The 16,614-nt window shown below is 48.3% G+C and overlaps 1 protein-coding gene across 1 annotated transcript; it reads right to left on the reverse strand.

The window, feature by feature from the left end:
* Positions 1–6,934: 6,934 nt before the first annotated feature.
* On the reverse strand, positions 6,935–16,337 carry PAX1 (paired box 1; the record flags this gene model as incomplete). Its single annotated transcript, XM_058686398.1, has 4 exons — positions 6,935–8,380; positions 13,214–13,436; positions 13,951–14,093; positions 15,674–16,337. Coding segments are annotated over 4 exons (1,122 nt in total), but the record flags the coding sequence as incomplete, so codon positions are not given.
* Between the last annotated feature and the right edge of the window lie 277 nt (positions 16,338–16,614).

Raw genomic sequence — 16,614 nt, forward strand, 5'->3', positions numbered from 1 at the left:
TTAGGCACCTCTGATTATTTTTAAAGTCTAAATGTGAACTAAAAACACATTGTAGCCAGCATATTTCCTTTTAATTTTTAAATTCATGCATATCCTAAGAGAAATGAAATCCATATGCTTATAAAAATTCATTTACACTTTGCACTTCACAATGTGTGACAGTCTTTTTATAAATGTTTTAATGTCTTTGTTTACTTTTGAAAACATCCGTTCTGTGAGAATAAATTCCAAATAATTTAGAATCAGAATGCAACTGCCATATTCAATCAGTATGCACCATTCACACACAACTGATAAGGCTACAAACATTTGGAAAAAACCCACGGACACCCTCTGGAGCAAAGAAACATTGTTAAATAAAAAAACCTAAATGGATGCATATGAATGTTACCAAAATAGTAAATTCTAGAGCTATTCCTTAAGTGTTACTTTGTCACACACATTTGAGCATGTGTGGATTCCCTGTAATTAAACTTCAGCAACATATGAAGATCCCACCTACACTTTAATCTCCAAAATGTACACCTGAGGGGGACAGGTCATTTCCTCTCCAGATACGCCTAAAAGCCATTTATGGATCTTCCAAGGGGAAGACTTTAAATGTGACTCTTCCTGAAGATATTGAGTTGAAGGCTTCTGTGCTAACTTTTTGTGCCCCCAGTGGCAGCCAACCAGAGGGAGGAGGCAGGAATGGGGGTGGCTTCATCCTAACAAAACTCATGTTCTCAGTGAAGAACAGGAAGACAAAAGTCAAAGACCAACATGGCTGCCAATAATCAGTATGCTGTAGTCGGCAGGAAATGCAACAGGCTTTCCGGCCCCCTTGAGGTGAACAGAGTAGGATAAGGCCTCTGTATACCAGTTTCTGGTCTGCTGACTTGACAGGAAGCATGGTCACATGACATTGATCTAAGTGCACTTGGCACATAAAATCTACTTCAATGCAGTAATGATGGCCAACGGGCCAGTCATTAATCCTCACTGGTCTAGCCATAAAATCATCAAGTACTCTTAAGGTTTTGGTGAATGTCCCAGGGCTTACAAACTTTGATTAGTAGCTTACAGTGGCACTCCCTTTGATGCTGTTGAAAGTTTCAGGAAATTCCAAGCTAGCATTAGCAGTCTTGACAGCCTCTGTATCTTTCACAAATCTGGTATACAGAAAATATGTTCTGCAGGGCTGTGACATGAATGAATGCACTATAAAATATTGATGAGGAATGCACAAAGCAAAGGAAGAAATCAACAATAACAACACAAATAGTGACTAAATCTGACCCAAAATCCAGTCTCTACTTTTTACATATAATCACATTTAATCCTTGCAAGTGCCCTGAAAGGGAGATATTAGTCCCATTAAACAGACATGGAAACCGAGACTGCTAAGTTTTGTCTAAACTTGCCCAAAGCAACACAGCTGCCAAGTGGTAAAACAGAGATTTGAGCCTAGCTAGTTCTACCAACATTTAGCCACCACATACCCCATCTCTGCCCAGACTACTTCCTGCAGATGGGGTGATCCTCAGCTGGTAGTAGGAATTTAATACATGTAAAAGTCCAAGTTGAAAATGGTTTAAGAGAGGAAAACATAGTAAGAGAGTCTCCTTTTTTAAGGATTTTATCTTAAAATAAACAGAAAAGTGAGAAAGTAAAAGTCTTTTTCCTTGCTGCCTCTCTGTAATACATTGACACTTACTATAAGTATGAATTATGACTTTAAACAATTAAGAACTTCAAAAGTCATTGTTAAAAATATACATGTTGCTTAAAATTGAGGTTCAAATACAAATTAATCAAAAACATCAAAACTGCACAAATACGGATAAAATTCATTGTATTCCTTAAAATCGTCAGTTTCAATCAGGTGGTTTTTCAAACTCATATTTACTTGTTCTGCATTAAGAGAATTGGGTGTATGTATCTACCAGGGTCAAAGTCAGAAGCGAAACTTACTTTAAAAGGGTTATTTACTTCTCAGCTAACTTATTTGATAATTCCCATGTGGATAAGCCTAAAAAATTCATTTTTCACCACATGCCCAGCTGGTCCTCTTTCTTCCAGAAATCAAAGCATCTGGTTATCAATTACAATAATAACATCAACAACAAAAGTGCTCTTCTTGTAAACAGATGTTGTTCACAACCTGGACAGGTCCACCAGAGTGATGAATTTTTTTGTGTGGATTGTTAGCTTTGTTTTCCTCTTTATCTGCACAGAACAATATGTGCTCCCCCTGGTGGCCAGAATGATACTTTTCACTTCTTGATCAAGCTGATCTTTTTATACCTCTTTTGTCAAAGTGTTTTCTTTTTATTTTCTTTCTTTCTGTTTCTTTTGTTTGTTTGTTTGTTTGTTTCACAAGTTTTAGGTTCCAATTAAACTCTTTAAAAAAATCAACTTCTTTCAATTCATTCAAATATCTCACTTATTTTTTCCTCCAAGAGATTTGTTGTTAAATCCAAACCGTCTAGTTAAGGCATTTTCGTTTTGTTGTGTGTTGTTTTGGGTAAGAGAAAATCTTAGGAAGCTAAAACCGCATCCGTCAGTAACCAGGAGAACTCCAAACAGTGAAAATCGTGCTGCTGGTAAGAAACTGGAGATAATCCATTGGTCAATATATCTCACCAGAGAAAAAGGAAATAAAATGCTACAAGATGGAAATGTAATTTAAGAACTGAATGAACACTCGATCAGCTTATTTCATCCTTAAGAAGAAAAAAGACAGTGGAGGCAGCCCAGGTGGTTCAACTGTAGTGCAGCTGAAATTCCATCACCCATGAAAACTGTAATTGGGATTCCTCTTTTGGATTTGTCCAGCCCAGAAACAGATGTGTGTTCCAACCAAGATCACAGACTGCTTCTCCTGGAGAAGAGCTCTTTAGAGTGAAACAGGGGTTTCAACCAGTTTCAACTCCAAAGAAGAAACTTGCCTAAATTGAGTATAATTGTTCCAACTTTATAGAATTCCCAAGTTGGATTCTGACTATGTGTGGTTCTCATTGTAATGCCTTGAAAAAGAGACAGTGTGATTCCTCCTTGCTCTGTGAAAGAAGAAGAAGGAGAAGGAGAAGAAGAAGAAGAAGAAGAAGGGGGGAGGGAGAGGGGGAGGAATCCAAAAACAGATTTTTTTTTCTTTTGTTTTGTTTCCTTCTTAAGTGGAGATTCAATCATTTGGCCAGAACTATCTCAGCCATGGGACATTTCTTCAGTGAATGAGGCTATAGTTCAGACAGCGAGGTCAAGGTGAAGACCGAATACCATTTTGTGCATAATTCCTGCCCATTAAAAGAAGAAATCAAGTGTTTCTCATTACACAGCCTGTCTGGATGCACAGGACTTTCAAATGAATTCCTCAGGCACATTTTGGCAAGATTCTAAATTCATATTACCCAGCATTAACATGGAGCAGGTAGGGTTTCTTTTGAAAAGAAACCCAGGCCAGTGTAATTCTAGCTAGGGAAGCTGATGCCAGGAAATCTACCGAGTGCTTTAACCGGAACCACCATTCAATTAAATGAATCCCATCCTCTTTAACGGGAGTCAAGAAACAAGCAAATGGGGAAACAGTTGTCCTTGAGCGAGGTTCATCCATAAGGAGGCTAAGAGATTCCAAGTGGATTTGGGATGGGTAATAAGAAAGCCTGTGCCAGTATTGGATATTTACATTTTATTCCTATCCAATATTTCTACCCCACCCCACCTCAGTCTTTCTTTCCTGACCAAGAGAGACAGACAGCTTTCAAAGGAAAGGAAAATTGCATTTCTTAGCCACTTGCAGCTTTTTTTTTTTTTTAGTTTTTTTAACGTTTATTTATTTTTGAGACAGAGAGAGACAGAGCATGAATAGGGGAGGGTCAGAGAGAGAGGGAGACACAGAATTGGAAGCAGGCTCCAGGCTGTGAGCCATCAGCCCAGAGCCCGACGCGGGGCTCAAACTCACGGACTGAGATCGTGACCTGAGATCAGGACGCGAGATCGTGACCTGAGCTGAAGTCGGACGCTTAACCGACCAAGCCACCCAGGGGCCCCACCACTTGCAGCTTTGAATGCCCTTCAGTGATCTATAAAACAAATCAGAATGTCTTCGGGAAAGACAAAACTCTGTCTCTTGTCCCTGGGTCTCCTTCCTATTGGTTTGCTTTCTTTCCTCCTTGCCAAAAAGCAGCCACCTTTCCCAGAGAAGTTATTACAATCCATTCTAAACACTTCCTCCAAAAATGAATGCAACAAAATCCTGCCTTTATTCATTCAAAGCACAGAGCTGGCCCTCTTTATAAATACTCTGTTTTTAATAAACCCTGATGATATGCATCCATTCAGGAGAATAAAGTGAATACTGTGGAGCTGAAGCAGCTGGTATGCAAAGATCAGATCTCCAGACCCTATCAGTATGTATAGAGCCCAGATCTTTGTACTATCAAATAGCACATATACAGAAGCTGAGATAGTCTGCTGTCTGCATTTTTGTTTCCTGGAAAGATTCATAACAGACAGGCACCTGGGTGGCTCGGTGGGTTAAGTGTCGGACAGTGGCTCAGGTCGTGATCTCATGGTTCATGGGTTCAAGCCCCACATCGGGCTCTGCACTGTCAGAATCTCCACTGGAGATTCTTTCTCTCTCCCTCTCCCTCTCTCTCTCTCTCTCTGTCTGTCGTGCTTTCTCTCTCTAAAAAATAACTTTAAAAAAAGACTGTAACACTGTTCATCTTTAAGGACAGAGATGAGGATAAGAAGAAACTTACACTTTTCATTTCAGTGCTTCTGTACTGCTAGAGTTTTCTAACAATGTACATATGTTCTTTCAAAAAAACAAAGGGTTATTTGAATGATTATGTCTTTTTTGTTTGTTTTCTTTTTAGTGCTTCTCTGTATTAAAAAGGGACGTTATTCTTTAAAAAAAAAAAAAAAAAGGCAGGTGCTAAAGGAAAGAAAAATTATTCTTGGGGAGTAATTGTTTCTTACATTCTTCTGCCTGACATGATACTACATGATTTTATCCTAAGTCTCCTGCACCTCCACAGATCCATATGCACAGAAACCAAAATTGCAATATTCCAATGGGATCTTCTGGGGGAAAAGAAAAAAGCTTAAATGCTGGGTCCCCCATCAACCATTAAAATGACTCCCCTCTGTTAACAGCAAAATCATCTCCAGGGAGATTAAGCAACACCGATGCTAGTCTTCCTCCAGGCCAGGTCGCCATGGGTGTCACTGCACTGGACGGTGCATTTCAGAGATGAGAACACAAGAAGCTGAGAGGTCACAGGCCTCCGTCACTCACACTACAGTGGAGCAGGGATTTAAGCCAAGCTCACTGGGACTTGCCAGGGCCTAAGGTGTCAAGAGAGAAGGGATGTCCCTGTATGTCCCACATCCAATGTCAAAGCCAGCGGCACTGTGACTGCATGCTGCCCATGCACCATGAAATCTCACCCCACAGCCAAGAAACTCTGAAAGGCCCGGGGCGCCTGGGTGGCGCAGTCGGTTAAGCGTCCGACTTCAGCCAGGTCACAATCTCGCGGTCCGTGAGTTCGAGCCCCGCGTCAGGCTCTGGGCTGATGGCTCGGAGCCTGGAGCCTGCTTCCGATTCTGTGTCTCCCTCTCTCTCTGCCCCTCCCCCGTTCATGCTCTGTCTCTCTCTGTCCCAAAAATAAATAAAAAAACGTTGAAAAAAAAAATTTTAAAAAAAAAAAAAAAGAAACTCTGAAAGGCCCACCTCCAGCCATGGGATATGGGGAGCCACTGGGGACAGATTTGGAAAGTGCCAAATGCAGGTGGTATTTATGACATAAGTGTCTTCCACCCTTCCTGTGTTGCTTTTCCCACCCTTAACTCTGATCAGCACAAACACAGAATGGAAAGTGTCAGGGAAATGGGGATGATGGCAATTCAGGACACAGGCTAGGTACATAGAATAGTGTTTCTTCGGAGATGCCTTCTTCCTGGGCCAGGTAAGCCCATCCTCCTTCTCCTGGCAGCAAGCATGTACTCATGACAACCGCAAACATATAAAATACATCTAAGGACATGAAGACGCGCAGAGAGGTCCAGTGACTTGAAAACATGCTTCTTTTTCATACTTTATTCCTATTATCATTTTGAGCAGCTTCTCTGCAGGGAATGCTGGCACAGAAGGCCAAGGACCCAAGGCTCAAAGTTCAAGCCTCAATCCTGGCCCTCTGATGAGATGGTGTCACCTAGTTTTTGTCCCCAAGCCCCCAAGCTACAGTTCGCTGTATGGTCCAGAGAAAAGAAACCAAATAGCTAGTCTTCAGCATTCTTATCTATAAAATGGAATTTTTTTTAAAGGCAAGACCCTTTGAAAACCTGGGAACAAAAGTTTCTGCATGAAAAATAGCAGATATTCTTTTGTGATTAATACCTTCAGCGGTACGATTGCAATAAGACGCAGTGAAAACAATCTCCCCACTGGCTCCCTCTGTTAGTCCAAACAGACAGCTCCACTTACAAGCAAAACCTTCAATTCAAAAATCTCTTCCATCCATTTGAGAAAGCCAAACACAGGAAAGAAAAACAAAACAATTAGCCAGAGACCCCTGTGTAGTTAGAAATCCCTAGATTGTTTGGTAGCCTGGGATAATTTTCTTTCACTTTCAAATGTTAGAAATGTTCTGGAAAAGTCCTCATTGTTGCTGTCTTTTACCCATTTTATTCCTCTAAGAATTAGCTTCATTTTAGCATGATTTCTGCATAGTGCCTCTCTGCCTGGACATTCCTGGGACAAATCCTTGAGAAATCTCCTCCTTCACCTTCTCCTCCACCTCCGGCCCAACCCAGGATGTGAGTGTTAATGAATAAACCAGTAAAATAACTCATTCTTCATAGTGTTCATGCTGGAAATTGAGGGGCTAGAGCAGGTGACTACACAGCACTGCAGACTGGACACAGACTTGCTCACCCTTACAAAGCGGCCTTCAGATGCTCTCTTTTATTCAAAGGCAGCCACGTTTTACAGGTGATGCCACACCGTCACCAATGACATTTTAAGGACTACAACAATTGCAGTTTTGTGTCCAGGGTCCCGCCACCAGTGCGCCTGAACCTGGAAGCAGCTAACAGCTCTTGCGTCCAGCTCTACGAGACATTTTCTGGGGTTTTCCGACCCTCATCCCCTTGCAAACCAGAAGCCAGATTGCACCTTTGTACCCGGAAGCAGTCTGTGGTTTAAATTAACAAATGTGCTGACCCCTGAAAACAGAAAGGGTGCTGATGCATTTATATTGTGTCAGATTCCCTCCTGTTAGGTGCGGAGGGGTGGGAACGGGAACCTCCAGGGCATGCAGTTTTCTAACTAGAGAAAATGCCAATGTCCCCGGTGCCCCCTACTAGTACCCCAATCTCCTTTGGGGACACATCATCTCAGGGAAAGCAAAGAGAAGTTCAGCCAGTAGGCATAGAGAAAATACAGATTATTAGACAATACCCTGGGGGTGAGAGAGGGGACAGGACAGTTCATCCGGGTTTTGCTTGGGTTCATTAATATTAAAATATAAAATAAAGGCTATGGCCTCTCTGTCCATTTCCTAAGTTCCGGACCCTTCCCTTTGCGCTGGGGGAGCTCCAAGAGGTGGAGACTAAAAAGTCCCAGCTGCCCAGGAGGACTGTCAAGTCCAGTCTGGGGCTCACCTGCGAAGGGGTGTAGGTCAGGAATGAAAAGAAATGGAGTCACCGTAAAAGACGCTGAGGAGACAAGGGGGAGAGGAGCACAGGAAAGAGGGCACAGTGGTGCAGAAACAGATGGAGAGAGGGAAGCAGGGAAAACAGAGGGGAGAAAAAACTAAGAGGACTTAAAAAAGGGAGGCAGGGAAACGTGAGGAAGGAAAGAAGACTGGGTAGGAAGGAGAGGGGAAACAAAGGGAGAGAGGAAACAAAGACCGAAGGGACGGGACTGATTCGAGGGGGAGAGGGGAAGGGAAGAGGGAGGGGGAGGGGTGCCGAACAACCTCGGGAGAGGTATGAAAGGACACTTGAGGCTGGCCGGGGAGGGAGGCCACGTAGGCGCAAGGATCCGAAAGAGGGTGCCACAGTCTAAAGCCAAAGTTCAGAAAAGCCTAAAACTCCTGGGCGGCAAAGGAAATGTAGCCGCCGGGCCGGTGGGCAGGGCGAGATCTGGGGGCCAATGGGGCGGGCCCCCAGCAGGCCGGCTCCCGGCACCTCCTCGGTGTGTCCAGGGTCCTGCGCGCATCACCGGGACTGCAAGGCCGAGCTGCGCGCCCCGGTCCGCCCGCGGGTCCGCTGCTTGCTCCGGGCTCAGGGAAGCGCTGCCCCTAGGAGGTCGAGGCCGGGATGGGCAGTCCGTGTAAGCCACTCAGGCCGTCTGGGGCCTTGCCGCCGGGGCTGGGAGGCTTCCGATCGGCCACTGCGGGAGGAAGCAAAGGGACATCGGGTCACTGGTTGGCGCGGCGCAGAGCGAGACACCTGGAGGCCCGGGACCTCCGCAAATTTGGGTGACAGCGCGAGGATCCGGGGTCGACACTTTAGGGTGTTGGAAGAAGGAAGCAGGGACCTGCACTCTCCATGGGCCCCACGCGCGCGCTAGCGCGCCCACCCTTCCAGATCCCCTTAAGGGAGCCTCCAGGGCACAGACTTTGCCGTTTTGCAAACGCTCCCTGGCCGCGGCCCGGGTGCACTTGCGTTTGCCCCGCACGCTCTCAATAAAGGAGACGATGGGCTCGGGGCTGCCCGGCCTAGTCGTGCACCCCGGGGCGAGGAGAGGTTCTCAGCTCCAAGACCGCAGGGAAGGAGACACGGAGCTGAGACCCGCGCGCCCCTTCTCCAATGGCCACCAGACACCAGCCACGCGCGCAAGTCGTGGGGGGCGGGGTGGGGGGAGCTCCCAGCGGGTCAGGTCCGCTGTCTCTCAAGCTACTTGGGGCGCTCGCGGTGCGCAGGGGGCAACCTAGTGGAAAGCGGGTCACCAAAGCCGCCCCTAGTGGACGGCCCGCGGCCGCTTGGATCCCTACCACACAGGAGGCGGCCGTGCTTTAAGTGGGAGGCCGTCTTCGTTCTGCCCTGCGGCCTGGGGACCCAGCTGCGATCCCCCACTGCGGAAATAGCATGCCCCGGGGCCTACGGGCCTCCGGATTAAGTGACAGTGGATTTGCCAGATCAGACGGCATTCTGCGTGTTGCTCTGTTATTTCGGGTTTTGGGAAGGGGCCCAAGCGCTGCCGCTGGAAACCAGCAAAGTGACGGCACGATTGCGCAACCTCAGTTTCTCCTTTCCCAGCCCCCGGCCGCTCAGCTCTTCCTGCTGGAGGCACAAATTGTTTATACCTAAAGGCTCCCATTTTCAGCTTTCTTTCCCCCACCCCCCTTGCAAGTGCTTTTTTAAAAGGGTAGCTCAAAGCGCCTCACTTTGGGATGAGGGGGAACACTTTCCCCTGCAGCTGCCCGCACCCCAGTCCCAGGTGCCGCTTGCCGTGGCTGCGCGGAGCTGGGCCCGATGACCCTGTTGGAGGGACGGGGTCTCTCTCTCTCTCTCTCTCTCACACACACACACACACACACGCACGCACATCTGGTTTCGCAGAGGTTTTGAAGCTATCTGAAGACCTTTTCAAGACACAGTGATCAGTCTGCTCTCCCTCGACTGTCAGCTCTTTCCTAAACACAGTTGTGTCCGCTCAGCCAGCGAGGTCTATAGACCCTCGCTTTCCACTCTGTGCAATCGCTTCAAGGTAAGGACCTGTTTAGAAAACATCAGAGGAGGAGGAGGTTTCTCAGCTTTGGGCCGGTTGCCTTAGACATAAGCGAGAAAATGAACTGGTAAAAAGTTAGCATCCAGGAGCCCAGAGATAGATTCCACCCCAGCCTAGTGGGGTGACTCCTGCAGCTGAGTTTTTAGTTCTGTCCACACCAGGCCCTTACCACAGGACCTTTCCTCCCCTCCTTTCCCACACGCAGGGCCCAGGACAACGTGAGTGGCTGCATAGGGAAGGCCTGGGAGGCTTGAACGGCCTTAGGTGCCTTGCATGCTCATTTAATCTTAGTGGGCAGGAATGGGGACAAGCGTTTTCAAAATACTGGGACTGCGATTGCAGGGCCACTGGGACCTTGGCTGGGGCGGACACAGGAGGGATCTGGGAAGGGGTCTCCAGGCCAGGTCAAAGGAAACCGGGCTGGCCGCTGCTGGTTTCTCCCACAGAGGCCTGTACCCTGTGTGGCTCTCTGGCAAAGTTTGCTTTCTGGATGAATCCTTCAGGTGCTAATCCCAAGCAGAGATGACTGGAACGAAGCTTCAAGTTATGTTTGACAAATACAACATATTTTCTTGGAGAAAAGCAGTATCTTATAGTTCGATATTCAAAACCTTAGTCTTTCCAAAGACACTATGGGAGGGATTTTAGAACCACGAGAAAACACACTGTAAATTATAAATACTAGCTGTCCTGAGGGAACATCTGGTGGTCTCTGTCACTTGTCTGGAGGCAGGGAAGGTGTGTGTGGAGATGGTCCTGCTCTGGCTATTACAAGAAAGTGGATGGGTGTTGAGATTCCCAGGATATCATGTCCCCTCCAAGTGTAGAGGAGGCGGAACTTTCTTATTCTCTCAGGCCCCAAGAATTAAACTTTCCTTTCACAGATGGAAAACATAAATCATATTTTCTCACTTACATAAGAGGGAGCCCAGCTTCACTACCCTTTACCAAGATAAAATTAATATGTTGCAATGCATAATTTGACATTTGATTTGGTAACAGTTAATGTCCATTTGCACCTGATCTGGAGAATGCATTGAAACATATGTATGTGTAGATAAGTAGGTACAGTATTGTGTGTGTTGTGCGTGTATGCACTAGATGACCAAAAGTATTTGCTTTTTACTGAGCATTCATGATATTCAGTTGCTTTCCATACAGAAATTGTTACTGAAAAAAATTCCTACTATTCTTCAAAACTGAACAGTAATTAATGATAGTAACTTGTCTTATGGGATAAGTGTCTTTGAAGATAATTTAAGTAATGATTAGAGAAATTAAAGGCAGTGATTCTTATTACTTTGTAATTTTTCAAAGACCAGTTGGGGAGGGGGGAGGGAAAGTGAAGTTCTTTGAAGTCAACTTTTCTGCCAGTGAGAAAAAGGGTGAAACTCCATGCCCCAAGTAGGCATGTAATTCTCATTATTTTTATGTTCCTGTTCAAACACTAACACTTGAAATGCCAGCTTGAGAAATCGTTTTCGATGATGAGCCTGATTTATTCAATGATTCTTTACTTAGATCTCTAAAGAACTATGGGGGTCAGGAAATTAAGGTATTAGTAACTAAGGTAGCTAATTATTGCTGTGGATTTTGAAAATGGGTGGGATATTTAATAATAGGAAGCAAATATGCTGGTAAAAAAAAGGGCCGTGAATGCCAGTGTCATTCAACGGCTCTGCATTTCTGAAAGAAAAGTATCTTCTAAAGAAAATCAGCCACCAACGAATCCCCCCTCAGTCAGCTAGAATTAGTTTAGAATTCTGAACTGTATGTTTTACCTGTGAATTGTTACCTACTCATCATAATTTGTTTCTCATGTAGAGTTTGAAATTTCTCAGGACAAAGTTTGTTTGGTTAGCAAACCAAAGGCATTATTCTGGAGGTATGAATCCCTTTTCTGAAGTCTTCCTTCTCCCTGAGATCAGCCCAGGGGAAATCATTTAAAGTTGTGGGTATACTTTTCTATTTCAAATGAACCTGCCTCGTTAAATGATTTGTGTAATGAAGAAAATTCTGTTTCTATTTCTAATTTAGCAGATAACCTCTAGCTGCTGAGAAAACAGGAAGATTTGAGGTCAAGAACAAGACCCTGAGTAAAGCAATCATCCTGAGACCCCCCACCCCCATTTGCCCTTACATATAAAGCTTAAAGGGATATTAATACTCAGTTTTTGTAATTTATACTCCAACATGTTTGTGCTCTTAAAGAAGTGGAAACAGCAATTTTTTTTCCCTCCCCTTGACTGCTACTGTTGATATCTTAATCTTTTCTCTCTCTTTCAGATCATGTTGTTGATCTCACTGAAACTACATGGAAATACAGTTTTTTGCCTGGACATCACAAAGAAGGACTTCTGCCTTGGCAGGTGTAAGGCAGATCAGACGGTAAAGATCCCTTCGTAATCTGGAACATCCCTCTGCCCCACAGTGCCCTCCAAGTTTGTGCTCAGTCTCCTTCGCTGCTGGGAAGGGAACTCCTTCCTTTTCTAGGGTTGTAGAAGTTGCAAAATTCTGGTGATGAGAACCCAGATGCAGGAAGGTTTGAAATTAGCATATTCAGTCCATCCGTTCACCAACAAGGAAAAGGAGACTCAAGAGCAGGTGAGCTTTTCCCAAGTTATAGGAAAAAATAGCACCCAGAAGGCAGTGTAAGAAGATGCCCCTCACTGTTGACCATCAATTAAATACCTCAAATCTGTTAAGTGGACTTCTCGGAGTGGATTTATTATGGAGGGAGAAGAGGAAGGAGAATTTCCAGCTGCATTTCCCATAGAAACAAGGATGCCAGATCACACAGAATTCAAGAGTCTAGACTTGGGGATACATGATTGAAATGTTCTCTCCATTCCCAAAGCATGTGTTTAAGGAAATGAATCAGAGAAACCAAGAAAAAGAGAAAAAGAGAGAACAGGGGAAGGAAGGAAGGAAGGAAGGAAGGAAGGAAGGAAGGAAGGAAGGAAGGAAGGAAGGGAGGGAGGGAGGAAAGGAAGAAGGAAGGAAAAAGAAAAGGAATAGGTGGTGCCTGGAAGAATCCAGCTGTCGTCCACAAAGCTCTGCAAGCCACAGAAAGGTGAACCTGAAGGTGCTTCTGGACCTTTCAACAGATGGAAAAATTGAGAGCCAGAAAGGAACAATAACTTGGTCAAGGGCACAAAACAAGGCTGGAACCTAGGAGTCCTGTTTGTCAGCCTGACCCTCTTCCTCTCTCTCCCTACAATTCAGGAAAGACAGTCCTGAGGCCTCTTTCAAACTCTATCTGCCTTTCCAGGGACAGAGCATATACACCATACACACCCGTTAAAAATCAATCTGCTCCAAGAAGCTACAAGTTTAGTAAAGATTTATGCCTGGGACCCACTCCAGGTCTCCTCTCTCTTCTCTCTCTCTGCCTCTCTTTCCGTTCCTCTCACCACGACCCAGCCCACACTCCAACACCCTTCCTAACCCTAGGGGCATTCATCCGACCCCTTCCCTGCCAGCACCCCTCACCTTCCCGGCTGGGATGCTTGAAGGTCATCGCTGCGGCCAGCTCCCCGCCGTGCACAGTGACGCCGGCCCCGGGGGGCGCCAGCGGGGGGCCCTGCGCGGGCGACCAAGGCGGCCCGGGGGCGAGGTAGCCGCCGGCCGGTGCGCTGTACACGCCGTGCTGGTTGGAGGCAGGGTAGGCGCAGGCCGGGAGGAAACCGCCTACCGCAGAGAGGCCAGAGGCCGACTGTGAAGATCGAGAGGGACAGACCATCAGCAGCAGGCAGTCCCCGCGTATTCTCCCGCAGGCGCAATTACTGAGCTGGGGGATCCTCATTTCCCCCAGCTATCCCCTCGGATCCCCACGGTAAGCCTGGCCGCTAATTTTCCCAGTAAGGACTCTGGCAAAGTGATGTCCATGTAAATTGTTATAAATAATAGTGGTTAAGGGGTCATGGTACCACCCAAGATTTAAAAGGGAGTCCTCTACCATCTGTGTTCCGGGTTCCAGCTTTTTAAAATAAATGTATCTTGGCAAAAAGCAAGGCAATCCCCTGGACAGGCAGCCTCCCCAAACTAGCGCGATTGAGAAAATGAGAGAAATCTGTGGCGCAGACTCTCGCCGGTGGGGTAGCCAGACACACCAACACGTTCGCCGGCCTGGGAAAGAGTTCTCTTCCCTTTCTCTCTGCCCCCACCCTCCGACCCTCCCGCTCCCCAGTTAAAGACAACTCCTTCCCCGGCGCGCGCCGCCTGGCTACCTGAGTGTATTTAATGTCTGCGTCCAAGGCAGGTTTCTCGAGACCATTCACTCCAGGGGTGGCCGGGAAGGCCGTGCGGTTCACGCCGGCCCAGTCTTCCATCTTGGGGGAGTAGGCGGCACCTTCGCTCCCAGCCAGGGCCCCTGCGGGGACACAGGACGGATTAGAAGGGGCATCCCAATCTGTGCTGGGCACACGCGCGGCCCTCGGGCCGGGACGTTTCCACACAAGCCTACAAGCACTTGGCCGAGGGTCCTCCGGAACACCTGAGACACTCAAAAGCTCAGAAAGCGATCCGAGGCAGAGGGGCGGCTGGGCACCTGGTTTCGCTTTCACTCCTAGCAGGGCATAGGGAAGAACGGCCTGCTCCGCGCTCCTCCCAGACTTCGACCCGCTTGCCACGAAATGGGAAGTCTCTGGCGGATATTCGGCCTGTAAGGCAGGGGCTGGGCGCACTCGGCCGAGGCGCCTTTCCGCTGTCCACAGATGGCACCCGGAATGGTCCAAGTTCACACCCACAGCAGGCTCGTGACTATTATATGGATTCTTCAGTCTGAACAGGCGTCTGGAAGGCGACGCAGAACTGCCTCCGGAGACCTACCGGATCTCCCAAAAGAGGCAACAACACAGCCACCACATGCTTCTCAGACGCATGTCTGCTCCTCCAGCACTTCGTGTGCATGGGGAGCCAAGAGAAGACTCCAGATCTGAGCACAAGCCTGATGAGGTCACCTCCCAGCCAAACGCCCACTGATCCCACCAAGGGAGCTTTGGCCTTAGCAGGTGGCCCAGGCTGGGTTTGAATCGGGAGAAACAAAGCTGTGCTGGGCCTCGGAGGGCACCCCAAGGCATCTGGGGCTAAGCATTCAGTTTCCTTCCAGCTGTCCCTCCCTCCTCTCCCTTGGGATGAGGTGAGATTTGCTTTTTACCCCCCTGCTGAGTCTGCTCACCTAAGAGCACGCCATTCCCTGGTCCGCTGTTGGGAGAAGAGGACAGTGTGAAGAGACTCACAAGTTCTTCCTGAGCCCCAACCATGACTGCCCCAAACCTCCCTCCCTCCTTCCGCTCCCTCCCACTCCTGTTGAGAATGAGGAGCAACACTTTGCTGTGTTATAATTGCAGGCAACGAGCAAATCCTTGTGGCTCTCCCCTGACCCCCGTGGCTGCAGCCCTGGGGCTCTTATAAAGGAGACCCCAGCTCCAGGAGCTACAGGGCCTCTGGGCCTGCTGGAGATCTAAGCCACTTGACAAGACCGGCTAGACAACCCCCTTTGGCCTTTACTCAAAAGAGCCTTTGGGCCTGAGAAGAACAGAACCCTCTAGGGTATGGTAAGGGAACCCAAAATATCGGGATATAAGAAAGGGTCGCAGAATTGACTCTGCGGTTTGTTTAGCTTAGATCTGGTGATAGGAGTTTGCATACTTTTTGCAAGAATGAAAAAGCGCAATTTCAGGCCTCTGAATTTGTGGTCGGCGATTGCTCTTCCATTTGAGAAATACTTTCCATATTTGTCATAAAAAGTTCAAGATGTCCGAGGACTCCCACAGAAGGCGCAAGACCCTCAGTCTCCCTGGCCAGCCCTGAACCCTCCCTTGAGCCATAACCGGTCTGAGGAGGATGGCAAGTGTGACCCTTCACCTGCATGCCCGCCCGCCCACCCCACCCCCCAATCTCCCAATTCTGCCCCTTCCAAGAACGCAACAGAGGGTCGCTGAGACTGACCTGTTTGCTCCATAAATGTTCGGATGCCCAGGATATTGCTGACCGAGTGCGCCGAGGGCCACGAACGGGGAATGCTGACGTGGCTTGCTGTGCCCGGGACCCCGTGGTGGCTGCCCATCTTGGCACCCGTGGGCGACACAGGGCTGGGGTAGGGGTATTGGTAGATGTGGTTGTAGGGCAGGGCCGGCTGCGGCGGCGGCTGCTTGCTCGCCTCGTAAGGCCCCGGCTGACCCAGGCTACCAATCTTATTGCGCAGGATTCGGCTGATGGAGCTCACAGAGGGCACGTTGTATTTGTCGCAAACGCCGTCGGCCAGCAGCCGGTCGCGGATCTCCCAGGCAAAGATGCCAGGGTCGCCCTGCTTGTAGTCCCGGATGTGCTTGACCACGTTGGGGGTAGTGACACGAGGTTTGCTGCCCCCGATGGCCCCGGGCAGGATGGACCCTGTCTCGTTGTAGCGCGCCAGGATCTTGCTCACGCAGCCGTGGGATACGCGAAGCTGCCGGCTGATGTCACAGGGTCGGATGCCCAGCTGCGCCAGCTCCACGATGCGCAAGCGGATGGCGTTGGGCAGGGGGCGGCCGTTGACGAACACACCGCCCAGCTGGTTCACCTCGCCGTACGTCTGCTCTGCGGACGCGCCGGACGACAGTAAACGGGAGGGAGAGAAAACACCGGCGGGTTAGCCAAGAAGGGTGGCCACACCAGACGAGGGGCCGCACCAGGCGCGCCTCTGAAAGTGACCGGCGGGTGGATCTTCAGAATCTGCGAGCAAACGGACTGTGTCCGGGCGCCGGGAATGGGCACCCGCGTAGGGACCGCGGAGGGGGACGCCGAGCGCTTCAGCCCTGTAAGCCCTTTCTCGACTTTTCACGCATCTAATTGGAACATCCCCTCCTGCGACACGCCGAACTCCCCCACCCCCAACCCCCGAGGGTTGG

Source organism: Neofelis nebulosa, chromosome 9 (assembly GCF_028018385.1).
Source record: "Neofelis nebulosa isolate mNeoNeb1 chromosome 9, mNeoNeb1.pri, whole genome shotgun sequence".
NCBI classification, from domain to species: domain Eukaryota; kingdom Metazoa; phylum Chordata; class Mammalia; order Carnivora; family Felidae; genus Neofelis; species Neofelis nebulosa.